Source organism: Parambassis ranga, chromosome 13, assembly GCF_900634625.1.
Source record: "Parambassis ranga chromosome 13, fParRan2.1, whole genome shotgun sequence".
Lineage (NCBI taxonomy): Eukaryota > Metazoa > Chordata > Actinopteri > Ambassidae > Parambassis > Parambassis ranga.
Genome location: NC_041033.1, coordinates 5,699,698 through 5,727,158, shown reverse-complemented (window position 1 = coordinate 5,727,158; position 27,461 = coordinate 5,699,698). Strand labels below are relative to the sequence as shown.

General features: G+C 39.9%; 3 protein-coding genes across 4 annotated transcripts; 1 reads left to right on the top strand and 2 right to left on the bottom strand.

Moving 5' to 3' along the window:
- The first annotated feature begins 1,755 nt into the window (after positions 1-1,755).
- On the top strand, positions 1,756-5,443 carry LOC114444576 (T-cell surface glycoprotein CD3 epsilon chain-like). The gene is made up of 5 exons (XM_028419247.1): positions 1,756-2,000; positions 2,403-2,600; positions 2,700-2,843; positions 2,964-3,016; positions 4,262-5,443. The coding sequence occupies exons 1-5, from the start codon at positions 1,928-1,930 to the stop codon at positions 4,322-4,324; spliced, it is 531 nt and encodes a 176-aa protein (XP_028275048.1). The 5' UTR covers positions 1,756-1,927; the 3' UTR covers positions 4,325-5,443.
- Positions 5,444-9,115: 3,672 nt separating this feature from the next.
- LOC114444575 (T-cell surface glycoprotein CD3 gamma chain) lies at positions 9,116-11,249 on the bottom strand. 2 transcript variants are annotated; one of them, XM_028419246.1, is made up of 7 exons: positions 11,181-11,249; positions 10,781-10,862; positions 10,658-10,673; positions 10,333-10,523; positions 10,100-10,246; positions 9,815-9,879; positions 9,116-9,716 (listed from the first exon to the last, which is right to left on the bottom strand). In XM_028419246.1, exons 2-7 carry the CDS (start codon positions 10,836-10,838, stop codon positions 9,669-9,671), a joined length of 525 nt encoding a protein of 174 aa, XP_028275047.1. In that variant the 5' UTR covers positions 10,839-10,862; positions 11,181-11,249; the 3' UTR covers positions 9,116-9,668. The 2 variants fall into 2 exon arrangements, with proteins under 2 accessions (XP_028275047.1, XP_028275046.1); XM_028419245.1 differs by having other exon boundaries at positions 9,121-9,716; positions 10,333-10,521; positions 10,647-10,673.
- A 1,039-nt stretch (positions 11,250-12,288) lies between these two features.
- tmem25 (transmembrane protein 25) lies at positions 12,289-26,322 on the bottom strand. Its single transcript, XM_028420178.1, has 9 exons — positions 26,025-26,322; positions 25,319-25,439; positions 24,865-25,209; positions 24,494-24,784; positions 23,385-23,516; positions 23,270-23,303; positions 22,511-22,620; positions 12,783-12,869; positions 12,289-12,670 (listed from the first exon to the last, which is right to left on the bottom strand). Exons 2-9 carry the CDS (start codon positions 25,395-25,397, stop codon positions 12,597-12,599), a joined length of 1,152 nt encoding a protein of 383 aa, XP_028275979.1. The 5' UTR covers positions 25,398-25,439; positions 26,025-26,322; the 3' UTR covers positions 12,289-12,596.
- Between the last annotated feature and the right edge of the window lie 1,139 nt (positions 26,323-27,461).

Below are 27,461 nucleotides of genomic sequence, written 5' to 3'. Positions count from 1 at the left end.
GGGTTCAGACATCTTTACAGCCAGCTATCACATGTTTGTGTGTTCTCACCATAAAAACATTCTTCATATATAATAATGTAATATTATATATTTGAAAGTGTTTTTTATGGGGAGCTGCTCACAAATCATAATGCATACATTAGATCATCAATTGTTGTTACTTACCATCCGGTCCATGTGGCTTTGATTGACGTGCCGACCACCAGATTATCTGAATATAGAAACAGTTTTCAGAAACAGGTCATCAGGGCAAATATTTACATGTTGCTGCATGAGCCATTATGCCAGAGGAAGTATTACAGAAGACTGAAGCAGAGTTTTGAGCTGGGATCAGTTATGAGAACAAGCTTGCTGAAAGTCAAACATTTTGATAAATTAAGTTCATTGTAGGGTGTGGACTGCATTAGAGAAAGTCTGTGGTGTGTTTATGGCATTTAGGTCATGCAACAACATGTACATACTTGTCCTGATGACCTGTTTTTTATGACTACTATTTTTCATGTGTTTATATTTTTAGAATACCCTCTCAGTACTGTTCCTACAGAGAGATCAGATACATGGATCTGAATTAAATGCGTGGAATGTCAATCAATGCATGTGAATAATCACATAAAGCCTTTGGATCGTTACTTCATGGCGGTGTTTTGTATGTTTTAGGCCAAGGCATTTGATTAACAGACAGCTATAAGAATGTGGTGGTTTTTATGGTCTTTGACAGTAGACCAGCAGCAGCAGGCTGCTCACTGTGAATCTATGCTGGGTTGAACCACTTGGGGGCAGAGCTGCACTTTGATGTAAGCTGCTCTTCTTATTCCACAACAAAATCAACATTAAACATGTATTCATCTGTTACAAAAGTTCCCAACCTCTGTAGATGATTAATTGACATTCTTAATGTCTATGAATTAGTTCAGAACAAAGTTCACGCATTCATATACAACATGGAAATACTTTTATTAGCTCTTATACTCAAATGGACGGTTTGACCTCTGACTTTGTTAAAAAAAAGAGCTCCTGGGCATCAAGATCGAAACAAAAGACTTGATTAATCACTGCATTCACTTTTTATTATCATCTATAAATAATTATAAATGAAAGTAACACACTGCCTTTTCGACTTATTGTGACTTCATTAGCTGGCAGTCGACAGATATGAAGTCAAACCTAAATGGGGGCCGTTAATGATCAGCACTTTAACCTTGTGTGTAGCGAGAGCAACAGGCACAAAGATTTTGAACATCCTGAGAACACACAACTGCTTGATTGTGTATCATGAGGTTAAATAAACCATGCAACAGGAAACCTATTAAAATCAATTTACTGTACAAAGCTACAAATCTGTTTCATCAGCGCGCGATCTGTGTTCTGTACATCATGCGTCGTCGACAGAGGAGCAGACATGAGGCGACGCAGAAACACGTTTGTTTATTTTAACACAAAAGATGTAGTGAAATCTAACTCATTTATATTGATTAGATAGTCTAACGAAAATGAACAAAGCTAATTGACTGCTCTCAATTGAGTTTTATTCTATCAAAAGTGTGAAAATAAATCAAATTCAGTATAAATATCTCATTCAAGTTGTGTTGTGATTGGATTCAGTTGGGAAGTAAATATTTGTATTGACACTGCTCCTTCAGTTTGAGCTACTTTTGAGGTTTAACTGTGAATTCATCTTTTAAAAAAAATCACTTCCTGGGGGGTGCAGTGTGTGTGTGTGTGTGTGTGTGTGTGTGTGGGAGTTCACTGAGAAAAGAGAAAGACAGTTTGTCAGTGTAAGAACGCCTGTGACTGCTCCTTCCAGATCTTTTTCTTCCCCAAAAAGGCATCTTGATGTAACTCAGATCTGCAGGTGGAGACGCCATTGATTCGGTATAAACAGGGCGAAGATCTAGAAACTCAACAAGCTGTGGTTGTCTTTTAAAAAATGCACATCATGGGTGTTCAGGCTGTTCTCGTCGTCCTCGTCCTGTTCACATCCACCGTGAAGTCTGAATCGGGTAAATATCTATCAATCCTGCATTGTTTCACTTCATATTTGAAACTCAAGAACTTTCTGTTAACTTTTGGGGGTTTTTGACACAAAAATTCATCTAAAAAATCTAGATTTTGAAGTGAATTTTTTAAAGAAATTGTGATAATTTCCTGCACAGCTCCATACTGCATACTGCCCTACTTTGTTCTCGTTTTGTGTTGTTATTTATTATAAGCTGTAAATAGAAATGTTGTTGTCAACATAAGAAAGAAGCATGTGTTATAGTAGTATAGTGTAGTTAAGTACTGCAGAGTTAAAGTGCATAAGTAGAGTTGAGTCAGCTTTCTCTATGAAAAGTAATGGCGAAGATCGGCCATGTTGGAAAGACAAACTCAATGTTGCCTAATGTCTGTTCACATGTTTGAAGGAGATGCATCATTCTGGAGGAACAATGTCACACTGACCTGTCCAGAATATGGGTCCTGGCATGGAAAAGATCTAACATCTGCTGTTGATGGGACATATTATACATTTAAGTATCAGGGTAAAGCCTCATACTACTGTGAGTACTCAGACCCAAAAGACAGCAGTAAAATAAAATATCACTTCCATGTGGAAGGCAAAGGTGAGTAAAAGTTTTTTTTTCACTCTTAATGATACACAGTGTGTCAGTTGTCTTTGCTGAGCTAACACCTGTTTGTTGCTGCTGGTTTTCATCTTCCAGTGTGTGAAAACTGCTTTGAGTTGGATGCATTGATGTTTGGACTGGCCCTCGCTGCAGACATGGTGATGACAATTTTTATAATGATGGTAATTTACAAATACACCGAGAAGAAAACATCAGCTGCACCTACTCACTCCTCCAGAGGTGAGAATGCACTCAAGAGTTAGAGCTGACTGGTTGAGTAAAAAGTAACTTACATTAAAGTAATCAAACTATTTTTTTTTAGTAACACTGATTACATTTATCTATATTACCATCTTTCAGCACGCGGTCATTCAGGAGGCCCGGCTCCACCTATCCCATCTCCTGACTATGCGGTATGTTTTATATATATATATCGAAATTTAGGAATAAACAAAACAGCAGTAAGCAAATGATTCACTTGATTTTTTTTTTGTTTGCTTTGTTTTGTTTTGTTTTTAATAACGCCACATATACCGATGGAGAAAACTCAATTACACTTGTGTCTTGGGAGTTTGGTAAAACTACTGATTCCACCATCAGAGAATCGATCCTCCCTTTAACCAGGAGGCACAGTTGAGGATTAGTTACTTAGCTTTAGCCTAGCATGTAGAAGCAGGACGTAAAGCGATTTAAAGCTCACAGATCAACAAATGTATTTCACCTCAGATTTTAGTCTCAGATAGAAAGCAACAAAACGGTGGGAACTAGGCTACTTGTCTCGAGCCACAAAATGGTCTAGTGAATAAACTGAGCAAAGAATTCTCATTATTAATAAGCAGTTAGATTGATTAGAAAAAAAACTATTCTCTGCAGGGCCATAAAAATCTATTGTGTTGTTTAGAAAACAGAAATGGCCTCTCCGACTTTGATTATTTGTTGCTGTGTAGCCAATAGCAAAAACTGAACTCTCTTCATACACAGCAACACTAGGAATGCATTATAGATTATGGTTGATTACCAGTCTGGATACAGTTTGTGGTAAAAATCTGATCAATCCCTCTTCAGCACCAATGTGCAGCAGGACTTATTAAATCTGTAACACCAAAAGGCATTAAATATTTCAAGAGGTTAATTCTGGATCAGTTGCTCACTTTAAATAAAAACATATGCACATCCAGTATTCCATTCAAATTCATCATGTAATAAATCTGTGATGCTTAAAACAGGGAGAGAGAAGGACAAATAATCCCAGATGTAGCCTCATATTAACCCCATATTATTTCATGATTCCTATGAAAGGTGAACCAGGACTATCACCGTGTTCAATAAAATATACAAAAAATATGGGAAACCTGGTGCGGCTGTACAACGGCGCAACCACAGGAGACTGCACACAAACATGAGACATATATTTGAAATCTTAATGGATATGTTTACATAATGTTTTTTTGTTTTTGCATTTGTCATATATGCATTAGAGAAATTATATCATTTTATTAACATCTATGACAGATCAGATCTTCCTGTATTCTCTGCATTCACATCATGGATACATGACAGATCTAAAAACTTCACCAACAATAATCTTTATGTACAGTTAATCCAGCAGTGATTTGCAACTGTGATCTAACGGTCTTTGTTTTGGTGTGTTTTGGCAGCCACTGAACCCTCACACCCGCTCCCAGGCAGTTTACTCTACTGTCGTGAACAGGACGGGATAGAAACAGGTCGACGGACATCACCGGGTCACTCGTCTAAAGGCTGCACGGATGAAGGCAATTATTTACAAAAAAAAAAAGGTTTCATGCCCCTTGAGTGGTGCTGTGTGCTTAGCAAACTTTTACTGTTTTGGATTTGAATAGGTGATTAATCAATAAATAGTAAAATAGCATATTTTATGTACCCCTGGTATTCTACTTATAGCCACAGTGTTCTGCTGAGTAAACAACATTTAGATTGTGACGCTCACTGTTTGAAAACGACTAAAATCCAATGCAAAATGCAAAATAATTTAAAATATCTGTGTAAAATATAAGTAGAAGTTGCTATAGAAAAGGACAAAGGGTGCTAGCTGGCCATTTTCTTATTTATAGCTCGATCAACACTGGAAATTTGTGCTTGGGGGTTTATACCTGATCTCGCTAAATTAATGAACCTGATCTGTGTGGGGATGCTGAGGAAGAAATACCAAACAAAAGAATTTTATCTTACTTTTCTTTGAAGACATTTTTTTTAAATCATTGCATGAAATAATTTGTATGGACTTTTGTCTTTTTGTTTATAAACTGGCCCCCAGCCTGCTGTCATTTGGCAAAAGTGGCCACTATGCAACACGAGTGGAGAATCCCTGTAGCCTTTCAATCCATGCTGTCAGACACAGTTTGAGGAGGAGTGAGAAACTGCTTTGTTTTGTTATATAATGCACTCAGTGCCCATTAGCTGTTAGGTGTACAGTCCAATACAACTGCTCTTATGATGCATATAATGTTGTGATACATAGTTTTTGTTGTTGTTGTTGTTTTGCCGCTGTCTTACAGATGATAATCCAGTTTTGTTTTCAGTGGATCATGTTTGTAAAGTTACATGTTGCATTGGATCCCATTCGACTGTATCTAAGATGTGTTGAGTGTAAAAAGTATAAATTACAGTGAGATTTTTCTGTAAATACAATATGTGTGTGTGCAATTATGAGTTGTTACATTGTTATTAGAGCAGCTAATCGTTGTTCTCGCACAAGCATACATATTGCTCCTGAGCTTTCTAACTGTTTTAGGCATCTTTTGCTTTATCATTCTTGTCACTGTTGGCCTGAGTGTCACTAATAAAAGAAACCGCAGTCAGCACAGCTGTCATTTTCTTTTTTGGTTCATGGTTGGAAACAATACCGAGGCGCTTATATAGAGCTACCTGTGTGTGATTCATGAGGGGGACTCAAAGCCGCAGTTCATATCCGCAACACACACATACACACACACGCCCTGATGCACATGATCACCAACACCGATGTCTTCAACACACTTACTGGTCTTTTGTTGTGACACACACACACGGACACATCAGACATATCTCTGAAACTTTACTGAACGCAAACACGTCTGTTATTGTTAATTGCAGTGGAAACGTTGCATCATTTCATGTTTGTGTTTCCCAGCAGCTGAACTGGTGGAAACCTAAAACATGACGCAATGTTTCATTTTCATAAACACTACTTGTGATCAATATGTCAATTATTCTGCATAGATAAATGTAATGCTCTGTGGAAATACACCTACACTTGGTTATCTTAATTTACATCTGCTGTATGTTTGTGAAAGAGAGAGAGGTAACGAGGATGGGGGGGATGGGGGGTGGGGCTGATGCGTTCTTGTATCTGACTGTGTTAAGTCAAACCGCTCCCACACACAGACTCGCACCTGCTTCATCTGTTCAAGCATCCGTGCGTGTGACCGCACACACACACACACACACAAATGAGAATGCGACCTCGTGCAAGCGCACAGAAGTGTGTGTACATGAGTCAGAAGCTGGTTGTGTGTGTGAGTGAGTGAGTGTGTGTTTCTGAGCCGAGCTGTCAAAAAGCTGCATTGTTTGATCTCATTTTTCTCGAACTCGGCTCTGGCAGAGAACTGCAGTTTGTAGCTTTGTCACAGCAGCACTGAGGAGAAGACAAGCACTGATCAAAGAATTTAAGCTATTAGATTATCTGACATGGAGAGGCTTCCTCTAGAGCTCCTCTGCTCCTTCTCTCTGTTTCCTGCTCCTCTTTCTGTTTTAACCTTTGCTTCTTAGCAGCCTTTCTCTCTTACTCTCTTTATATTGTTGTGTAACACTTTTCTACCAATGCATTCTCCATCTCTCTGTATTCTTACTTATTTATATCCTTTGTGCAACAGACAGACTGAATAGGACCTTTGTCAGACCTTCACCAACATGATGAAATACAGCAGCAATAGATAGAGCCAATAACGGTGTAAACAAAGTCAATTATACATGATTAAAAGCACTTTATAAATCCAAATTCAGTAATATTGCAGCTGTATCATAGGCACTGTAATATCGTCTCATTCATTAGAGTATAATGAGCCATTTAAATCCACAGTGAGAGTGGCCCTGCAAATACTTTTTAACAAACACTGCAAGTGCTGCTGCACCTGTAGTATACCCATGCTGTTCTGAAAGGCTCAGAGGCAGCAGAGCACCTTCATCATTAGAAGCAGTAATGGCATCTAACTGACCGCTGTGTGTGAGAGGATGATCTCCATGGGAAACACGTACAGCCTCAGTCTATGATCCATTCTTTTCACTTTTTTACACAAAAGTTTATTTATTGCATGCAAACACATATCAGCCATTTCATTGCATAAGGCACTGTAGGAGATAGCACGGGCTGTAAAGGGTGTCAGCCTGCAGTGGATTTTCACTTTGGAGTCCCTATTGCATCCACCCTGTGGCATTACTGCTTTTTGTTGTGCTTCATGACTGACCCTTCCATCTTATTTTCCACTTGCAAGTAAGTTTAGGTATCAAGTGGTTAAGGTTTAACATAAAAATGCTTAGGTTGTCTTGCTGGCACAAAAACAGTTAATGAAACAATCCATTAATTTAAGTGAATATGTCACTGAAGGAAAAAAAGTGCAGGCATGCAGTTCTAATTGGAATGAACTGGTGTAAAATTTGTCTCTTCTAGAGATCCACAAATCCATTGTGACTATTTAACATTATGGCATGAGACCGGGCTGTGTGCATGCAGTGCAGGCATCTCCTAAAACTAAACAACCAAAACTAACAAGTGGCTGTATGCCACAATCTCTGAGAATGTGGCAACAGAAAGGGACGGTTGAGGGAGGAGGTGGAGGCAGTCTGCAACCTCACCACTTCATGGCATTAAATTCACTGCATATACAGTATATGTGCCCACACATGCTGGATCAGCATCTTTTTTGATTTGTTCCTACATATGACATACTTTAAATGAGTATCTAGGCTCTAGACGTACAGGGCCACACATTGAAATGTTTCTTTCATGTCTTCACATTGGCCCTCAAAAGAAGCCAGAGGTATGTGATACAGATTCTCTGTTGAGAGGCATCATCTCATCATTTTATGCCACAAACGGTTTCATGCGCTCCATCAGGCGATCGTTTCAGTTGTTGTGTATAACTGTGGTTACAAGCAGCATCTACACCTAATCCGATAGAGCGCTTGAAACGATGTACACAGAGCAGATAAGATCAGAACATGACATCTTTTTAATCATTCTTAATAACTTTTTTAATCATTTTATTACATTTTGGAATCTTAACCTTATCAGGCTGTTCAGGCGCTCAGTGAGCTCCAAGTATCACTCCAGTCTATCAAACGCTGCCCCTTAATGTTCTTCAGGTATGGTGCTTATTCTGCCCCTTAATGATATTCAGGTATATTTCTATATATTCTATATATCATAACTCAGAGAGGAACAGTGGCTTCATTAAAGCTGTGATTTCTGACTTTTCCAGAGATACACATTAACACAACACTTGACTCTGTAATTACTGACTGATTTTCACATCCCCTCTCATGTTATCTGACCTGATGTACAAAGAAAAGATTTAGGAAGTATAGAAGAGTCAGAGGTAAAATTAAGGGTTTGTTCATGGAGTTATACACAGTGGTGGAGGAAGTACTGAAAATTGGTACTTAAGTAAAAGTACAAATAACCAGCAAAATATATACTTAAGTAAAAGTAGAAGTGCTACATCAACTAGTAAAAGTAAAAGTCTTAAGTACTTACTTTTAAATGTACTGAAAGTATTAAAAGTAAAAGTACTCACACACTGAATATATATTATTGATTTTCATCACAAAGGATCTGAACAGATTAAAATAATCAAAGAAATCATTTTAAAATTAAAATGTGTAGTTAATTTACATTTTCAGTACAGACATCTTTGAAATGTACCCAGAAGCAGCTATGGACAGGTCTGTGTGTCATGAGGCAGGCTGTGAGCATCAAGTGAACAGAGAGGCTGGTGATAAAAAACAGGCATTCAGCATTTTTACTGTGTGAGTATTCCTGCTGTAGATTCATGTTATGATTCATGTTAATCAGACATTAATGGATGGACCTGTGTTAGCAGACAGCAGCTAACTAGTTAGCTAACTGAGCCAGAGCACCAGCATCATGACTGAGGCTCATTATAGAAACACAGCTGGCAGCGTGACACCACCTCCATGCAGAGTCTGACCTCACATCAGTCCAGCACAGCTGTATGAACACAACTGTATTCATAAATGTACTTGTAACTACAGATATTTTAGAAATGTAGTGGAGTAGAAAGTACCGATAATAGCAGCAAAATGTAATGGAGTAAAAGTATAAAGTATGCACTATTATTTTTACTTAAGTAAAGTATAAATACATAAAAATGTACTTAAGTACAGTAACGAAGTACAAATACTTAGTTACATTCCACCACTGGTCATACATGTCATCCGTCAGACCGCTGGCCCTGTACGTTGGTGTGCCTTGACATGAATAAGAGGCCTGATATAAACAGATCTGTTTGACTTGGCCTATTTTCAGCTATGAGGAAAAAAAAGCTCGATCACTTGAAGCATCATTTTCGATGAGCAGTTACTAAAGGAACAGGAAAACAAAGCTCGATCACATTTTTTAATAAAGTTAACAACAGGTTTCGAAGCAGGGTTGCTGCGACCACAACAGTGTTTTAACATTGGAAGAGAACACAAAAGTTGCTGTAAGTACAGTTCTACAATATTTCACAACTGCAGATAGCATGAAAACACACCACAGGAAGCTTCCACTTTTTTCCTTTTTTTTTTTTTTTACATTAATTTTGCAACAATACTGAATCTGGGCTTAATTTGAAAAACCAAGAACAGAATCAGAATAAAATATGTAAAGCAACAGGTCAATCATTCAGAGAGTCATCTCACAGGCATGCAGAACATAGATGAAAAGAAACAGATCACACAGAAATAGAAATAACATGCGCTTTGGTGTGGACCTGGGAACAGGTGACAGACTTTTCCCTCCTGATGTAGGTGGCTCAGGCTGTCCTTCTATGTTTTGAGAACATCGTATGTTTGAACTTGTCTGGCTCTCAGAGGCTGAGGAGAAGAAAGCGCACAAATAAGGGCGGAAAATGTGATTCATCAATTTATTATTTACCCATGATCATTACTGTGATCTTCACTTCTCATCTTACCTGGTAATGGTCATTGGTGCCCCTGCTGCTTCCCTCGTTTGGAACAAGAAGCTGCCTGTCAGAGCCTGAGGACAGACACAGTGGTCACATTAATGTCTCATCAATGCTAGAGTATCTGCACACTGCTATGTAACACTTAAATTACATTTAACTGTCCATTATTTTTTCCAGCAGTGAGAATTGTCTGTTATCTGTAGCGCATAATGTAACAAAAAAATGTTTTTTCTTTGCACTGTGTGTGTGTCTGATTTATGTGTCCCCCCAACATAGACAGATGAACTTTACTTTTCTTTTTAGGCGGTCCAGCAGGTCCGGTCCGAGTCACAGAAGCGATGAGATAGACAGCCACTCCTACCACAGCTGTTGCCACCAAGTTTCCTAGTACTATCCCTACTATAGACCCCACATCGAGCTCTATGCAGTTGTCACAGGCTAAACAGAAACACACACACACATTTATAAAAACTTAAGACCTACAAAGGAGAGAATTTAAACACAAGCGCTCATGCAGAACTTACTGCGGAATTTTACATAGATTTTTTCTGGGTTGGAACCCTTAGTATTCCCCAAACATTTATATTCCCCTGAATTCTCATCCATGAATTTCAGATGTAATTCCTTTTCCTCTTTTCCGTCAAGCTTATAATTGCCTTGACAAGACAGCTTAATTCCATCCGGTTGCTCAATTATTTGAACAATGGATGGTTCTGTATTGGAAAAAGACACATAAAAAATAATGACAGTTAGGCTGTGCCACATGCTGATTATTCCACAGCTTCTTGTAAATACAGTAGATTTAAAATGAATGTAAATAATCAAGTGTTCTTCTTACCCTTAGCAGCCTGACAGCTGACAAATGCTGCAGGAGAAATTTGAAAAGAAAACAACACCTTGTTAATAATGACACACATAATGGATCAAACTCAACCTCTGATGTTCTATGAACATAAATACTGAGAGTCCCACCTGTCTGCATCCAGAGCAGCAGCAGCAGAGATGTGAGCAAAGCTAGCCAACTTTTCATTGCTTGTTTTCACTCCGCTAGGTTCTGGTGACGAAAGAAGGAAATACTTAACAGGAAGGACGCCATTTTCTGCTTTATGTCAACCATTTTATTCTACTTACATAAACAGACGTAACTAAGAAGTTATTGTATATAGAATGGTTTACACTAATCAATAATGTATAAACCCCCATCACCCGTACCACTACCAAAACAAAAATCAAATAAATAAATAATACAAAAGAAGATTAAGTAACAAATAAAAAGTCACATTGCCATCATTTAGATCTACTGATACTCAGCCTGAGTTGAATGGGTAATATAATACAATATCTGCACTGAATCTGAAGCAAAAGTTCTGACCTTGAAATAATTCACTGCCGTCAAAGCATCCAGTCTGTCAGAGTCAAAGTGTCAGTGTGTGTGTGAGAGAGAGAGAGAGCGACAGAGACAGAGAGAGCAGGAAGTGAGTTTGATTGGTTCAGTTTTTATCATACATTTTCTTACATTTAACAACAAGTAACATTGCAGGACTTACAATGGAGTACTGATACAGTAGATTTTAAAGTGACCTCCTAATTTAGATTTGTGAGTATATTTATTATATAGCTTATATTATTCAGTTTATTAAAACAGCCTGACAGAAAAAAATGAAATAAAGTCCCTGCTTTAGTTGAATTGACTGATCAGTCGGCTGACATGATTGCAACTTGCTCTACAGTTGCTCTGGGCGATGTGTGCTGATGTTGAGCAGCTCCATCTGGTAAAACAAAGACATGAACATGACAGTGTGTGTGTGTGTGTTAAGACTAATATTTTAATTCCATGTAAATGTTTTTCCCGTCAGTGTGTGTGTGTGTGTTAAGACTAATATTTTAATTCCATGTAAATGTTTTTCCCGTCAGTGTGTGTGTGTGTGACTAGAAGATTCGTCTTCTAGAAGACGTTTCGCTGCTTGGATGAGCAGCGAAACGTCTTCTAGAAAACTCTACAAGTCCAGACGCCTTGCTTCAATCTTCTCTACGTCTTCAGTGCAGATGGAGAAAGAGACAGAGGGAGAGAACAGAGATGCTCCCACAACACAACTCTGCTTCCTGTTTGAAGAAAAGCCACAATAACCTGACCTAGAGCTAACACCTGGTATGTACACACACACACACACACACACTGCCGACATGCATTATTCTTCTCCTGCACCTGCTATAAGAAAGCACAATCTAATTTCTTTTTTGACTAAATTCAACGCTGCTACAACAGCAAACATTCATTGCTTGTGTCTTTCCCATATCCAAGTTATAAACCACAGCAGAGCACCCCCTGGTGATAGGAAAATGAAACCACAGTCTGCTGTGCATGTACTTCCATACAATCTCAATTATATCTTTATTAGACATTCTTTTTTTTATACACATATACATATGCATACAAATATACAATAAACAATTACATATTTAATAATTATGCACCGTCATATTCACATATTACTGTCTCACCTTAACATTCTGGTGTTAGCATAGGTTAATGCATTCCATTAATGCAACAACAGGGAGGACGTTATGAGCACATGGTTACAGGGAATCATGTCAAAAACATACTGGATATGAGATTTTTTTTTTAATCTGTAGGTCATACAGAGACAACACGTCAGCAGTGTACATAATTCATGTTTGAGTCTGAGATGATGATGTTTGTTGATCCAGATCAGGCAGAGTCGGAGCGGACGTCAGTCTGTGTTTCAGTTTGAAGTACATGCACGTAAAGTGTGCGCGCTACTTTCTGTCAGAGCCAGATCTCCTCACTGCTTGTGCTATTCACCTTATATATGTAGCCCACCATGGGATACCTGCAAAAACCTGGGATCCATAAGGGAGGGGGAAAAAAGAACAATAAATACTCTGAGCTGCTCCTATAAATATAAATGTATAGTCTAAATGTAAAATACAGCAGGGTCAGAATGTATCTGACCTCTGGCGGCGTAGGCTAAAGACAGATCTTCCTCCTCTTCCTCTTTCTTCTGCTCTCCCACGCTGTTCTGCTGGGCGGCCTCTCGGGCTGAAGTGGTGAACAAAAGATGGAGGGCAAAGGAATAAAAAGCAGAAAAGTGTAATGCTGAGCTGGGTGGGAGATTCTGGGGGAAATACTTGTATTGCAAATTAAATGTTGTAAATTAAATGAGGAAACTGATACTGCTCTGTGGTTACTGGCTGTGGCCAAACAGTTATTAGGTACAATGGTGCAGGTTACTACTGAACAGGCACATGACATGGTGCAATATGTTTTCATAAAAATCTTCCCAAACTCTCAGCAATAAGCAAAAGTAGTGCATTTACGAACCACGTAGCTTTTGTTCAGTCCCTTTCAGCAAACGACACAAGTCAACAACAGATACAGCTTTAAGAGACAAGTATACTATAATACTTATATTCTTATATTTATATATATATTCATCCAGAAGCTTGCAGTGCTATCTGTATCAACTGTTAAATGTAACTATACATGTTTTTTATTTATGTAGGCTCCTACCTGAGGCCAGATAGGTAGTCTATGTGTACAGCTACGTGCGTACACACACACACACACACACACACACACACACTCCTCTACACACCTCTCAGACTGAAGTCAAATAATAATGCAAGACTAGAAAAGCATTTCCTGAAGAAAATGCAAGTTTGATTGCCGCAGCTGAAGCATTGCTTTGAACGCTGATGTGAACGATTGCTCTGAATTGCTGGAGAATCTGCAATCTGAACTTAATTTGCTGAAACACAGTTAAGAATTTAGAAAGATGAAGCTCTTATCTGGAAAAGTAGAAAATGTTTTAATATTATGAAGATATGAAAGAGAAACAGCTGAAGACAAGAACAGTATGAAGTCACAACCTTAAAGAATAGCCTGTGAATATACCATATGAAAGGTCTGAGGGTGGAATAATACCATAAGACTATAAGAAGCTCAGGCTGTGTGATTTGAATGTGGAAAAGTAGTATACAGCTGAAGGATGATCAATATGACAGATATAATGCTTAAAGTCTGATAAAGACTACAAATATGGCCGCTTTGTATGCTTCTAGTGTGTCAGCATGTCACCATGGTAACAGCCCTGCCTGCCTGCCTGCATCCATGGCAACCGGAATGTTTATCAGCTGCCCCTAACTGCAGCTCTCTTTCCCCCTCCTAATGCATTTCCTATGTAAAACCACCCTCCGAACAACGTCTCATATTCTCCAAACCGAAGACTTTAGACGAAAAATAAGAACACCGTCAGAATCCCAAGAAGTTGCTCTACAACTGGTACGATTTTTATGTCTGGGATGTCGAAGATGTGGAGATGGCAGCGAGTTAGAAAATATGGCAGCTCTGCTTCTCTGTTTTTGGTTTTACATTATGTCTTAATGGAGGAATGACCGGCACTCTCCCCGAACAGCTCGATCTACAGGCAAAACTGTTTGGTGTTGAGTTTTAAGACCGACACCAACAGAACCCAGACCATTTTTCCTTCGAACTGGTGGCCAAATTATCCCTGTCAGATAAAAGGTGCAGACGTGACAGCAGGATAGAAACGCAGAAACTGGTTTAATTTTTTTCCCTCCCGCACTCTGAGCGATGACTCACCCACTCTAGCTCCCAACATTCCACGCAATACACACTAATGTTAAACTCAGAAGAGACCTCAAAAACCACTTCATCTTTAATCCCCTGTCATTTGAAGACGGAGCTGAACTTCCAAATTCTGAATACAACTTTTGAAGACCAAGACGTTGGAAGTATTTTAAGCCTCGAATGGTTTCTCTAACTTAATATTTGTAGGAGCAGTAGCATTTTGCAAAATGCATGGTTTGAAGGGCTCTCCCATTGACTCCAATGTTAATTTGAGGGTGGAAAATGTTTAATATTTTTAATATTATAATATTTGTAATTATTATTGAAGGTTTCCGGGAATGTCCTTAATGAGCTGAATCTTTTGATGTTTGAATGGTTTGAATCGGCCCATGCATTCTGAAGATATGCTGAGCCAAAAAACGTACGGAAGAATAATAATAATAATAACTAGAAAAGCATTTCCTGAAGAAAATGCAAGTTTGATTGCCGCAGCTGAAGCATTGCTTTGAACGCTGATGTGAACGATTGCTCTGAATTGCTGGAGAAACTGCAATCTGAACTTAATTTGCTGAAACACAGTTAAGAATTTAGAAAGATGAAGCTCTTATCTGGAAAAGTAGAAAATGTTTTAATATTATGAAGATATGAAAGAGAAACAGCTGAAGACAAGAACAGTATGAAGTCACAACCTTAAAGAATAGCCTGTGAATATACCATATGAAAGGTCTGAGGGTGGAATAATACCATAAGACTATAAGAAGCTCAGGCTGTGTGATTTGAATGTGGAAAAGTAGTATACAGCTGAAGGATGATCAATATGACAGATATAATGCTTAAAGTCTGATAAAGACTACAAATATGGCTGCTTTGTATGCTTCTAGTGAGTCAGTCTGTCACCATGGTAACGGCCCTGCCTGCCTGCCTGCCTGCCTGCCTGCATCCATGGCAACCGGAATGTTTATCAGCTGCCCCTAACTGCAGCTCTCTTTCCCCCTCCTAATGCATTTCCTATGTAAAACCACCCTCCGAACAACGTCTCATATTCTCCAAACCGAAGACTTTAGACGAAAAATAAGAACACCGTCAGAATCCCAAGAAGTTGCTCTACACCTGGTACGATTTTTATGTCTGGGATGTCGAAGATGTGGAGATGGCGGCGAGTTAGAAAATATGGCAGCTCTGCTTCTCTGTTTTTGGTTTTACATTATGTCTTAATGGAGGAATGACCGGCACTCTCCCCGAACAGCTCGATCTACAGGCAAAACTGTTTGGTGTTGAGTTTTAAGACCGACACCAACAGAACCCAGACCATTTTTCCTTCGAACTGGTGGCCAAATTATCCCTGTCAGATAAAAGGTGCAGACGTGACAGCAGGATAGAAACGCAGAAACTGGTTTAATTTTTTTCCCTCCCGCACTCTGAGCGATGACTCACCCACTCTAGCTCCCAACATTCCACGCAATACACACTAATGTTAAACTCAGAAGAGACCTCAAAAACCACTTCATCTTTAATCCCCTGTCATTTGAAGACGGAGCTGAACTTCCAAATTCTGAATACAACTTTTGAAGACCAAGACGTTGGAAGTATTTTAAGCCTCGAATGGTTTCTCTAACTTAATATTTGTAGGAGCAGTAGCATTTTGCAAAATGCATGGTTTGAAGGGCTCTCCCATTGACTCCAATGTTAATTTGAGGGTGGAAAATGTTTAATATTTTTAATATTATAATATTTGTAATTATTATTGAAGGTTTCCGGGAATGTCCTGCATGAGCTGAATCTTTTGATGTTTGAATGGTTTGAATCGGCCCATGCATTCTGAAGATATGCTGAGCCAAAAAACGTACGGAAGAATAATAATAATAATAACTAGAAAAGCATTTCCTGAAGAAAATGCAAGTTTGATTGCCCCAGCTGAAGCATTGCTTTGAACGCTGATGTGAACGATTGCTCTGAATTGCTGGAGAATCTGCAATCTGAACTTAATTTGCTGAAACACAGTTAAGAATTTAGAAAGATGAAGCTCGTATCTGGAAAAGTAGAAAATGTTTTAATATTATGAAGATATGAAAGAGAAACAGCTGAAGACAAGAACAGTATGAAGTCACGACCTTAAAGAATAGCCTGTGAATATACCATATGAAAGGTCTGAGGGTGGAATAATACCATAAGACTATAAGAAGCTCAGGCTGTGTGATTTGAATGTGGAAAAGTAGTATACAGCTGAAGGATGATCAATATGACAGATATAATGCTTAAAGTCTGATAAAGACTACAAATATGGCCGCTTTGTATGCTTCTAGTGTGTCAGCATGTCACCATGGTAACGGCCCTGCCTGCCTGCCTGCCTGCCTGCATCCATGGCAACCGGAATGTTTATCAGCTGCCCCTAACTGCAGCTCTCTTTCCCCCTCCTAATGCATTTCCTATGTAAAACCACCCTCCGAACAACGTCTCATATTCTCCAAACCGAAGACTTTAGACGAAAAATAAGAACACCGTCAGAATCCCAAGAAGTTGCTCTACAACTGGTACGATTTTTATGTCTCGGATGTCGAAGATGTGGAGATGGCGGCGAGTTAGAAAATATGGCAGCTCTGCTTCTCTGTTTTTGATTTTACATTATGTCTTAATGGAGGAATGACCGGCACTCTCCCCGAACAGCTCGATCTACAGGCAAAACTGTTTGGTGTTGAGTTTTAAGACCGACACCAACAGAACCCAGACCATTTTTCCTTCGAACTGGTGGCCAAATTATCCCTGTCAGATAAAAGGTGCAGACGTGACAGCAGGATAGAAACGCAGAAACTGGTTTAATTTTTTTCCCTCCCGCACTCTGAGCGATGACTCACCCACTCTAGCTCCCAACATTCCACGCAATACACACTAATGTTAAACTCAGAAGAGACCTCAAAAACCACTTCATCTTTAATCCCCTATCATTTGAAGACGGAGCTGAACTTCCAAATTCTGAATACAACTTTTGAAGACCAAGACATTGGAAGTATTTTAAGCCTCGAATGGTTTCTCTAACTTAATATTTGTAGGAGCAGTAGCATTTTGCAAAATGCATGGTTTGAAGGGCTCTCCCATTGACTCCAATGTTAATTTGAGGGTGGAAAATGTTTAATATTTTTAATATTATAATATTTGTAATTATTATTGAAGGTTTCCGGGAATGTCCTGCATGAGCTGAATCTTTTGATGTTTGAATGGTTTGAATCGGCCCATGCATTCTGAAGATATGCTGAGCCAAAAAACGTACGGAAGAATAATAATAATAACTAGAAAAGCATTTCCTGAAGAAAATGCAAGTTTGATTGCCGCAGCTGAAGCTTTGCTTTGAACGCTGATGTGAACGATTGCTCTGAATTGCTGGAGAATCTGCAATCTGAACTTAATTTGCTGAAACACAGTTAAGAATTTAGAAAGATGAAGCTCTTATCTGGAAAAGTAGAAAATGTTTTAATATTATGAAGATATGAAAGAGAAACAGCTGAAGACAAGAACAGTATGAAGTCACGACCTGAAAGAATAGCCTGTGAATATACCATATGGAAGGTCTGAGGGTGGAATAATACCATAAGACTATAAGAAGCTCAGGCTGTGTGATTTGAATGTGGAAAAGTAGTATACAGCTGAAGGATGCTCAATATGACAGATATAATGCTTAAAGTCTGATAAAGACTACAAATATGGCCGCTTTGTATGCTTCTAGTGTGTCAGCATGTCACCATGGTAACAGCCCTGCCTGCCTGCCTGCCTGCCTGCATCCATGGCAACCGGAATGTTTATCAGCTGCCCCTAACTGCAGCTCTCTTTCCCCCTCCTAATGCATTTCCTATGTAAAACCACCCTCCGAACAACGTCTCATATTCTCCAAACCGAAGACTTTAGACGAAAAATAAGAACACCGTCAGAATCCCAAGAAGTTGCTCTACAACTGGTACGATTTTTATGTCTCGGATGTCGAAGATGTGGAGATGGCGGCGAGTTAGAAAATATGGCAGCTCTGCTTCTCTGTTTTTGGTTTTACATTATGTCTTAATGGAGGAATGACCGGCACTCTCCCCGAACAGCTCGATCTACAGGCAAAATGGTTTGGTGTTGAGTTTTAAGACCGACACCAACAGAACCCAGACCATTTTTCCTTCGAACTGGTGGCCAAATTATCCCTGTCAGATAAAAGGTGCAGACGTGACAGCAGGATAGAAACGCAGAAACTGGTTTAATTTTTTTCCCTCCCGCACTCTGAGCGATGACTCACCCACTCTAGCTCCCAACATTCCACGCAATACACACTAATGTTAAACTCAGAAGAGACCTCAAAAACCACTTCATCTTTAATCCCCTGTCATTTGAAGACGGAGCTGAACTTCCAAATTCTGAATACAACTTTTGAAGACCAAGACGTTGGAAGTATTTTAAGCCTCGAATGGTTTCTCTAACTTAATATTTGTAGGAGCAGTAGCATTTTGCAAAATGCATGGTTTGAAGGGCTCTCCCATTGACTCCAATGTTAATTTGAGGGTGGAAAATGTTTAATATTTTTAATATTATAATATTTGTAATTATTATTGAAGGTTTCCGGGAATGTCCTGCATGAGCTGAATCTTTTGATGTTTGAATGGTTTGAATCGGCCCATGCATTCTGAAGATATGCTGAGCCAAAAAACGTACGGAAGAATAATAATAATAATAAAGACGTAGAAGAACAAGAGTTTGATTGCCATGGCAATCAAACTAACTAGAAAAGCATTTCCTGAAGAAAATGCAAGTTTGATTGCCGCAGCTGAAGCATTGCTTTGAATGCTGATGTGAACGATTGCTCTGAATTGCTGGAGAAACTGCAATCTGAACTTAATTTGCTGAAACACAGTTAAGAATTTAGAAAGATGAAGCTCTTATCTGGAAAAGTAGAAAATGTTTTAATATTATGAAGATATAAAAAGAAACAGCTGAAGACAAGAACAGTATGAAGTCACGACCTGAAAGAATAGCCTGTGAATATACCATATGAAAGGTCTGAGGGTGGAATAATACCATAAGACTATAAGAAGCTCAGGCTGTGTGATTTGAATGTGGAAAAGTAGTATACAGCTGAAGGATGATCAATGTGACAGATATAATGCTTAAAGTCTGATAAAGACTACAAATATGGCTGCTTTGTATGCTTCTAGTGAGTCAGTCTGTCACCATGGTAACGGCCCTGCCTGCCTGCCTGCCTGCCTGCATCCATGGCAACCGGAATGTTTATGAGCTGCCCCTAACTGCAGCTCTCTTTCCCCCTCCTAATGCATTTCCTATGTAAAACCACCCTCCGAACAACGTCTCATATTCTCCAAACCGAAGACTTTAGACGAAAAATAAGAACACCGTCAGAATCCCAAGAAGTTGCTCTACAACTGGTACGATTTTTATGTCTGGGATGTCGAAGATGTGGAGATGGCGGCGAGTTAGAAAATATGGCAGCTCTGCTTCTCTGTTTTTGGTTTTACATTATGTCTTAATGGAGGAATGACCGGCACTCTCCCCGAACAGCTCGATCTACAGGCAAAACTGTTTGGTGTTGAGTTTTAAGAGTGACACCAACAGAACCCAGACCATTTTTCCTTCGAACTGGTGGCCAAATTATCCCTGTTAGATAAAAGGTGCAGACGTGACAGCAGGATAGAAACGCAGAAACTGGTTTAATTTTTTTCCCTCCCGCACTCTGAGCGATGACTCACCCACTCTAGCTCCCAACATTCCACGCAATACACACTAATGTTAAACTCAGAAGAGACCTCAAAAACCACTTCATCTTTAATCCCCTATCATTTGAAGACGGAGCTGAACTTCCAAATTCTGAATACAACTTTTGAAGACCAAGACGTTGGAAGTATTTTAAGCCTCGAATGGTTTCTCTAACTTAATATTTGTAGGAGCAGTAGCATTTTGCAAAAGGCATAGTTTGAAGGGCTCTCCCATTGACTCCAATGTTAATTTGAGGGTGGAAAATGTTTAATATTTTTAATATTATAATATTTGTAATTATTATTGAAGGTTTCCGGGAATGTCCTGAATGAGCTGAATCTTTTGATGTTTGAATGGTTTGAATCGGCCCATGCATTCTGAAGATATGCTGAGCCAAAAAACGTACGGAAGAATAATAATAATAATAAAGACGTAGAAGAACAAGAGTTTGATTGCCATGGCAATCAAACTAATAATAACTAGAAAAGCATTTCCTGAAGAAAATGCAAGTTTGATTGCCGCAGCTGAAGCATTGCTTTGAACGCTGATGTGAGTGATTGCTCTGAATTGCTGGAGAATCTGCAATCTGAACTTAATTTGCTGAAACACAGTTAAGAATTTAGAAAGATGAAGCTCTTATCTGGAAAAGTAGAAAATGTTTTAATATTATGAAGATATGAAAGAGAAACAGCTGAAGACAAGAACAGTATGAAGTCACGACCTTAAAGAATAGCCTGTGAATATACCATATGAAAGGTCTGAGGGTGGAATAATACCATAAGACTATAAGAAGCTCAGGCTGTGTGATTTGAATGTGGAAAAGTAGTATACAGCTGAAGGATGATCAATATGACAGATATAATGCTTAAAGTCTGATAAAGACTACAAATATGGCTGCTTTGTATGCTTCTAGTGAGTCAGTCTGTCACCATGGTAACGGCCCTGCCTGCCTGCCTGCCTGCCTGCATCCATGGCAACCGGAATGTTTATCAGCTGCCCCTAACTGCAGCTCTCTTTCCCCCTCCTAATGCATTTCCTATGTAAAACCACCCTCCGAACAACGTCTCATATTCTCCAAACCGAAGACTTTAGACAAAAAATAAGAACACCGTCAGAATCCCAAGAAGTTGCTCTACACCTGGTACGATTTTTATGTCTGGGATGTCGAAGATGTGGAGATGGCGGCGAGTTAGAAAATATGGCAGCTCTGCTTCTCTGTTTTTGGTTTTACATTATGTCTTAATGGAGGAATGACCGGCACTCTCCCCGAACAGCTCGATCTACAGGCAAAACTGTTTGGTGTTGAGTTTTAAGACCGACACCAACAGAACCCAGACCATTTTTCCTTCGAACTGGTGGCCAAATTATCCCTGTCAGATAAAAGGTGCAGACGTGACAGCAGGATAGAAACGCAGAAACTGGTTTAATTTTTTTCCCTCCCGCACTCTGAGCGATGACTCACCCACTCTAGCTCCCAACATTCCACGCAATACACACTAATGTTAAACTCAGAAGAGACCTCAAAAACCACTTCATCTTTAATCCCCTATCATTTGAAGACGGAGCTGAACTTCCAAATTCTGAATACAACTTTTGAAGACCAAGACGTTGGAAGTATTTTAAGCCTCGAATGGTTTCTCTAACTTAATATTTGTAGGAGCAGTAGCATTTTGCAAAATGCATGGTTTGAAGGGCTCTCCCATTGACTCCAATGTTAATTTGAGGGTGGAAAATGTTAAATATTTTTAATATTATAATATTTGTAATTATTATTGAAGGTTTCCGGGAATGTCTTTAATGAGCTGAATCTTTTGATGTTTGAATGGTTTGAATCGGCCCATGCATTCTGAAGATATGCTGAGCCAAAAAACGTACGGAAGAATAATAATAAGAATAATAAAGACGTAGAATAACAATAGTTTGATTGCTTTGCAGCAATCAAACTAATAATAATAATAAAGACGTAGAAGAACAAGAGTTTGATTGCCTAGCAACGGCAATCAAACTAATAATAAAGACGTAGAAGAACAAGAGTTTGATTGCCATGGCAATCAAACTAATAATATTTTAAGTTGATAATACCTAGTGTATTTGCTGTCAACAGAACACCACTAAGTATTGAATGGCAACACTCAGAGTTCAACATTTCTTATGAGAAACTAGAACTGATCATTGGAAATGTCTAAGTATTTTATGGTTTTCATTGGGCTAACCTCAGATCCATATGTCATATATACTATAGTATCCGGTGAATACAGTCTAGATCTTGATACTTCACATACTACATGCACAAGGTAAGATATCCAAGTGTGTGATTTCTGTGTTTGAACTGAAGGCCTGTGAGGCACACTTACCTTTTCTCAAAGTGCTGAGGTCATTGAGCTGCATGTTGGAAGGCAGAGACATGTTCTCTCTGGGGATGTGGGTCTTATCAGCTTTCTCAGTCTTTAGAAAGGCTGAGTCACTGCGTGGATAATATGAAGAAATATCAAACTTGGATTAGAGGTATTATTGATCCATGAGATGTGAAGGTAAAATATTCCTAAGAGCAGAAAAATGCTTTCATCAGTGCTTTCCTCTCAATCCGCTGATGTGCTGTAGTGCTGAAGTGGAAAAGTATTCAGTGAGGTGTGGACACAAGGGGTCAGGGATTGTTAAGTGTACTTTCAGTATCAACACAGTCTTTAGTCTGCACAGCGTACAAGTGGATGCAAAGCATTAATGCTGGGGCCTTGTTAGCATGTTAGCACATACACAGCATGTAGAAATCCTATCTGTAGCACTGACAGGAACAGATCAATATTTTGTGTTCAGAATAAAAGTGATCGTTCTCATGTCTGTTATATGAATCCACTGCCTGAGGCAGCCACGCCAGGCTCTCTCCAAGTCGAAATTCACACCTCTAGCCACCTTCTGATGTAAGTCTCGGCAAGAAAGCAAATGGATTTCTGCAAGTTTCCTTTAAATTTGCCCGCAAGACTGCCTTCCATGAGGCTGGCCTGATATACGTACATCTAAAAACTTGATGTGTGAATCAGTACTACGTTTTGAACTTTATGTCCACTTCCCTGTTGACCTGCTTGCCAGGCTTTCTGTCTAATTACTTTATTTACCTCTTCTTGGTCATCAGAATCTCCACTGGCTCGTCTGAAACATAATACAAGGAAGTGTATTAAGAATAGAGTCGCTCACGGTCAGGTTTTCCACACAAACACGCTCTGGTCTCACCGAAGGACTTGCTCTTGTTTTTTTGCATGAGGCAGAGGACAATCAGACTGAGGATGAGCAGGGCCATGAAGGCCATGGCTCCTCCAGTCACTATTCCCAGCATGGGCACCTCTACGCGAGACTGCAGGAACTCTGGAAAGAGAGAAAGGGAGAGAGAGAGAGAGAGGGAGAAGGATGGGCGGTTTAAAAGAACACTTCCACATTTCTCGGAAAAATACTTTTTTGTTTTCTTTGCAGATGAAAAAGGCTAAAACTCCCATTGTGAATGTACAGTAAATGTGAACCCTCTAAGGATGGTTAGCTGAGCTTAGCTTAGCATAACCAAATAAGATAAGGTGCCTTCCTATGGAGTAAATTTCAACTGAAAACAAAGTCTTAAAATTCTCCCCACACACATCAAAGCCCTCAAAGTTTGCACTTTCACTGTTTATTTGCTAACCAGGCTAATAACACCTCACTTTCCAACTGATGCACTACATAAAAGAAAATCATAAAGGGAAATAAGTTACAGTATACCACAGGATACTGGATATGATTATACATTGTTGAGCAACAAGCGCTCACTGATGCTTTGTTAGAGGTGCAGAATGTTGACTGTGGTTAATGAGTGCCACAGCTCTGGAAAAAGAAGCTGCTGGCATAACTTGTTGTTCTGTCCTTGATCACTCTGCGTCTCCTACCGGATGGAAGTGGCTGTAAAAGGTCCAGGATGAGAGAGGTCAGCTAGGATCTTGCCAGCACGTCTTGCTATTATAAAGAATGGAAACAGGAAAACAATGGTCCAAATATAACAGAATCTATCTAGCAGCACATTTAAGGCTCACTATTTACCATGTTACACCTGTTTGTCTGATTGTCTATTGTTTTTAAAGGGGTCATGTGTGGTACTATTTCTTGAAAAGCTGGAGGGACTTACGTGTTGTTTTTGGAATTTATTTTTTATGTAAAGAATAAACCTACATTAAATAAACCTATATTTTCATTCAGTCTTTATGCTAAGCTAACTGGTTGCTATACTGCGAAAAGGGCACTGATCTGAGTTTCTTCCTAAAATTCCAAACTTCACACTGGATAGTGAACTTTTTCTTTGTCTCTTTTCCATCACTGACCTGCCAGGGTGAGGTTGCTCTGCACTGTTCCCACACTGTTGCTGGCGTTCAGAGAGATGTTTCCTGATAGGTTACTAAGTGTGACTTTTAACGTGTGATTGGTCAGCCAGGGGTAGCTTTGCGAATCCAGTATGAGGAAGTCAGAGGTGTTGGCTAGGAGCTGGCCGGACTGGTCCACAAAGGTCATGGTGGCAGGCGGATTGGATCGTACCAAGGCGAAGAGGACCAGGGAGAGGCCGGGGTCTGAGGTTTCACTGTATTGGGCGTTCACTCTGAGGATCTCTGGCTGGACTGTTACATGACAAGAAAAAAATCTCAGCTTTTTATTCATATCACTTGAAAACAAAGAGGTGGATCTCACACAGACTCACACTGGACATTGAGTGTGACCGTAGCATTATAGCTCTCTCCTGTCCTGGGGTTTGATGCAACACACACCAGCTCCCTGTCCCACTTCCTGGCCCTCAAAGAGAAGGTGCTGTTGTGCCTGGTCCCTGACCTTGTGACTTCAGAGTCCTCTGGAGGTGTCATCACCAGCCGCCCACGGCTCGGTGACGGGTCTCTCTGCTGCTCACCGTTCAGGTACCAGGTTAACATGGGAGGGGCACGGGGATCCCAGCTGTCTGATTGGCATTTGAACCTGTGCGTCATGTTCTCCTGCAGTGTCACGGCTGCCTGGTGCCGTCCGTCAATTTTGAGGGCGGGCTCAATTGCACCTGTAAAGATTAGCATTGTGAGAAATGTGCTGATCTGTGCAAGTTCAAGCTAGAACTTCTCAGTACAGTTGGTCAAAATGATCATGTGGTGTTGCCATGTGTGTCTAACCTGTCCAGGACAAGGCCAGTGTGTGAAGGAACACAACAGCTGAGCTCGATGTCCACCTCCTCAAGCCCACACACTCCATAGTGGCCCAGCGGAGCACCACACACACACAAGCATCTACCTGCTTGGAGGCAAATGTTAGAATATGGTCAGACGCATGTCCATGTCCACTGAAAACTGAACTTTCTGTGCAATGCAATAAGGACAAAAACAAAGCCTCCTCACACAGACATGCATCTCACTCTTTAATAATTCACTGCCTGTCTAGCTTTGATTTGTAGGCTTACCCCATCACAACAAAACAAATCATTCACAGGGCAGCTTGGGTCGATACACAGGCATACAGTAATAGAAAGGCATGAGTGATGTCTACTGCTTGATTGCTGTGTGTGGGTCATGTGATCTGTGTGAGCACCATGGAGGAAAGCAGGAACTGAGCTTTCAAGGAAGCACACACAATCCTACACAAACAATGAGGAGACGATAAAGAACATCATATTAAGACATGCAAAATGGACCGCTCTGTGCAGTCAGGCTCCGGATCCCTGATGCTTTGCACTGACGATCAGGGAAATCTGATAGGCAGCAAAGGGCTATACTATAGTGCAGTTCTACACACACATACACACACAATGTACTTTGTGAGGCTGCATGCAGAACCGTGCACTTAAATACAGCAGAATGTCCTCTATAACACACACATTATTACCTCAGCCCTTTCTGCAGACGCTGTTGTGATTCAGCCTGCTGAAGCTCCATGGCAGCAGAGGAGGAGGAGGAGGAGGAGGAGTGGAGGAAAGGAGGCAGAAAAAGGAAAAGTGATGACAGCGGAGAGATGAGAGGCAGCCCTCCCTGACTCAGTTTCTTTCCCATCTGCGTACACTCATACAATTACACACACACAAACACATACACAGGACGCTCTGCAGGATACGGCAACCTCCAGAAGCAGCGTTCACTATAGTTGGCAGGGGCTGTCTGACGCAGGCAGTCACACTGTCGCCACTCCGAGGACAAGAGAATGAGGAGATTGGAGGGAGAGGAAGCCAAGGATATGGAAAGGAAGATGAAAGAGAAGAGAGTGAAGGGAAGGAGCAGAGGATAGAGAGAGGAGAGCAGGAAGGAAAAAAAAGAGTGGGCAGTGAGTCGTGAGAGAGTTGCTGTGGGGGAGGAGAGGCAAGGAGGGGAGAGGAGAGGAGAGGAGAGGAGAGGAGAGGAGAGGAGAGGAGAGGAGAGGAGCTCTATCTAGGAGTCAATGTGGAGAGTGACCTGTCAGTTCAGAGGGATAAACACATCTTTCAATGTCATCCATCATTCCTCTTTATTACCAGGCATGTTAAACCATCCTTATTATCATCTGCACACACAGGCTTGTCTCTAAGCTCCATTGCTTTGGACTGAAAAGCCTCTGCAGTGCAGCTGTACAGACCAAAGCAGCAGCACACAGAGCACTGCAGCCAAAGGGCAGATCAGTAAATTCAAATTTGATTCCCTTAAGGAATCCTATTACCCTTACCTTGTCCTATTACCCTGGAAATGTATCTTTCCATTGAAAAGCCTTTTTCACTTTAGTCATCTGTGGAATGATGCCAATACAACTTTAAGGTAAAAAATTATGGTTAAAGTAACACACAATGCACATCTTCATCCAGCTGGTCCAGCACACACAGGACAGTCTTTAGTCTGCAAAAGACGTTCACCTTTTACAAAACAGACCAAAGAGCAAAAGACACACTGTCATGCTTTACAAGGCCATGATGCATTCTTATCAGCAGTCTAACCAAATATTTCCTACTCAGACAGATTCAAGTTTCTATGACGTCTTGAACATATTTCTGATTTACTCATTCATACACAAATGTATGCCAAAACGTAACCTTTAACTTCAGATTTTAATAATTGTAGACTTACCCATCATCTATACAAAAATCTTTATATATAAAAGTGGCGTTTAGAGAACTTCTGAGGTGATAAGCAGGCAAGACAAAGACACACAAGTCAACCTTTTAAATTATTTCTTTATTTATATATATTTATTTATTCATCTCAGTTTGGTTGATATTCTTTTTAATCATTGTTGCACTTTAGTATTTTTGTACTCAACAGAAATGAACATAAAAACAACAACAAAAAAGACAAAAAAAAT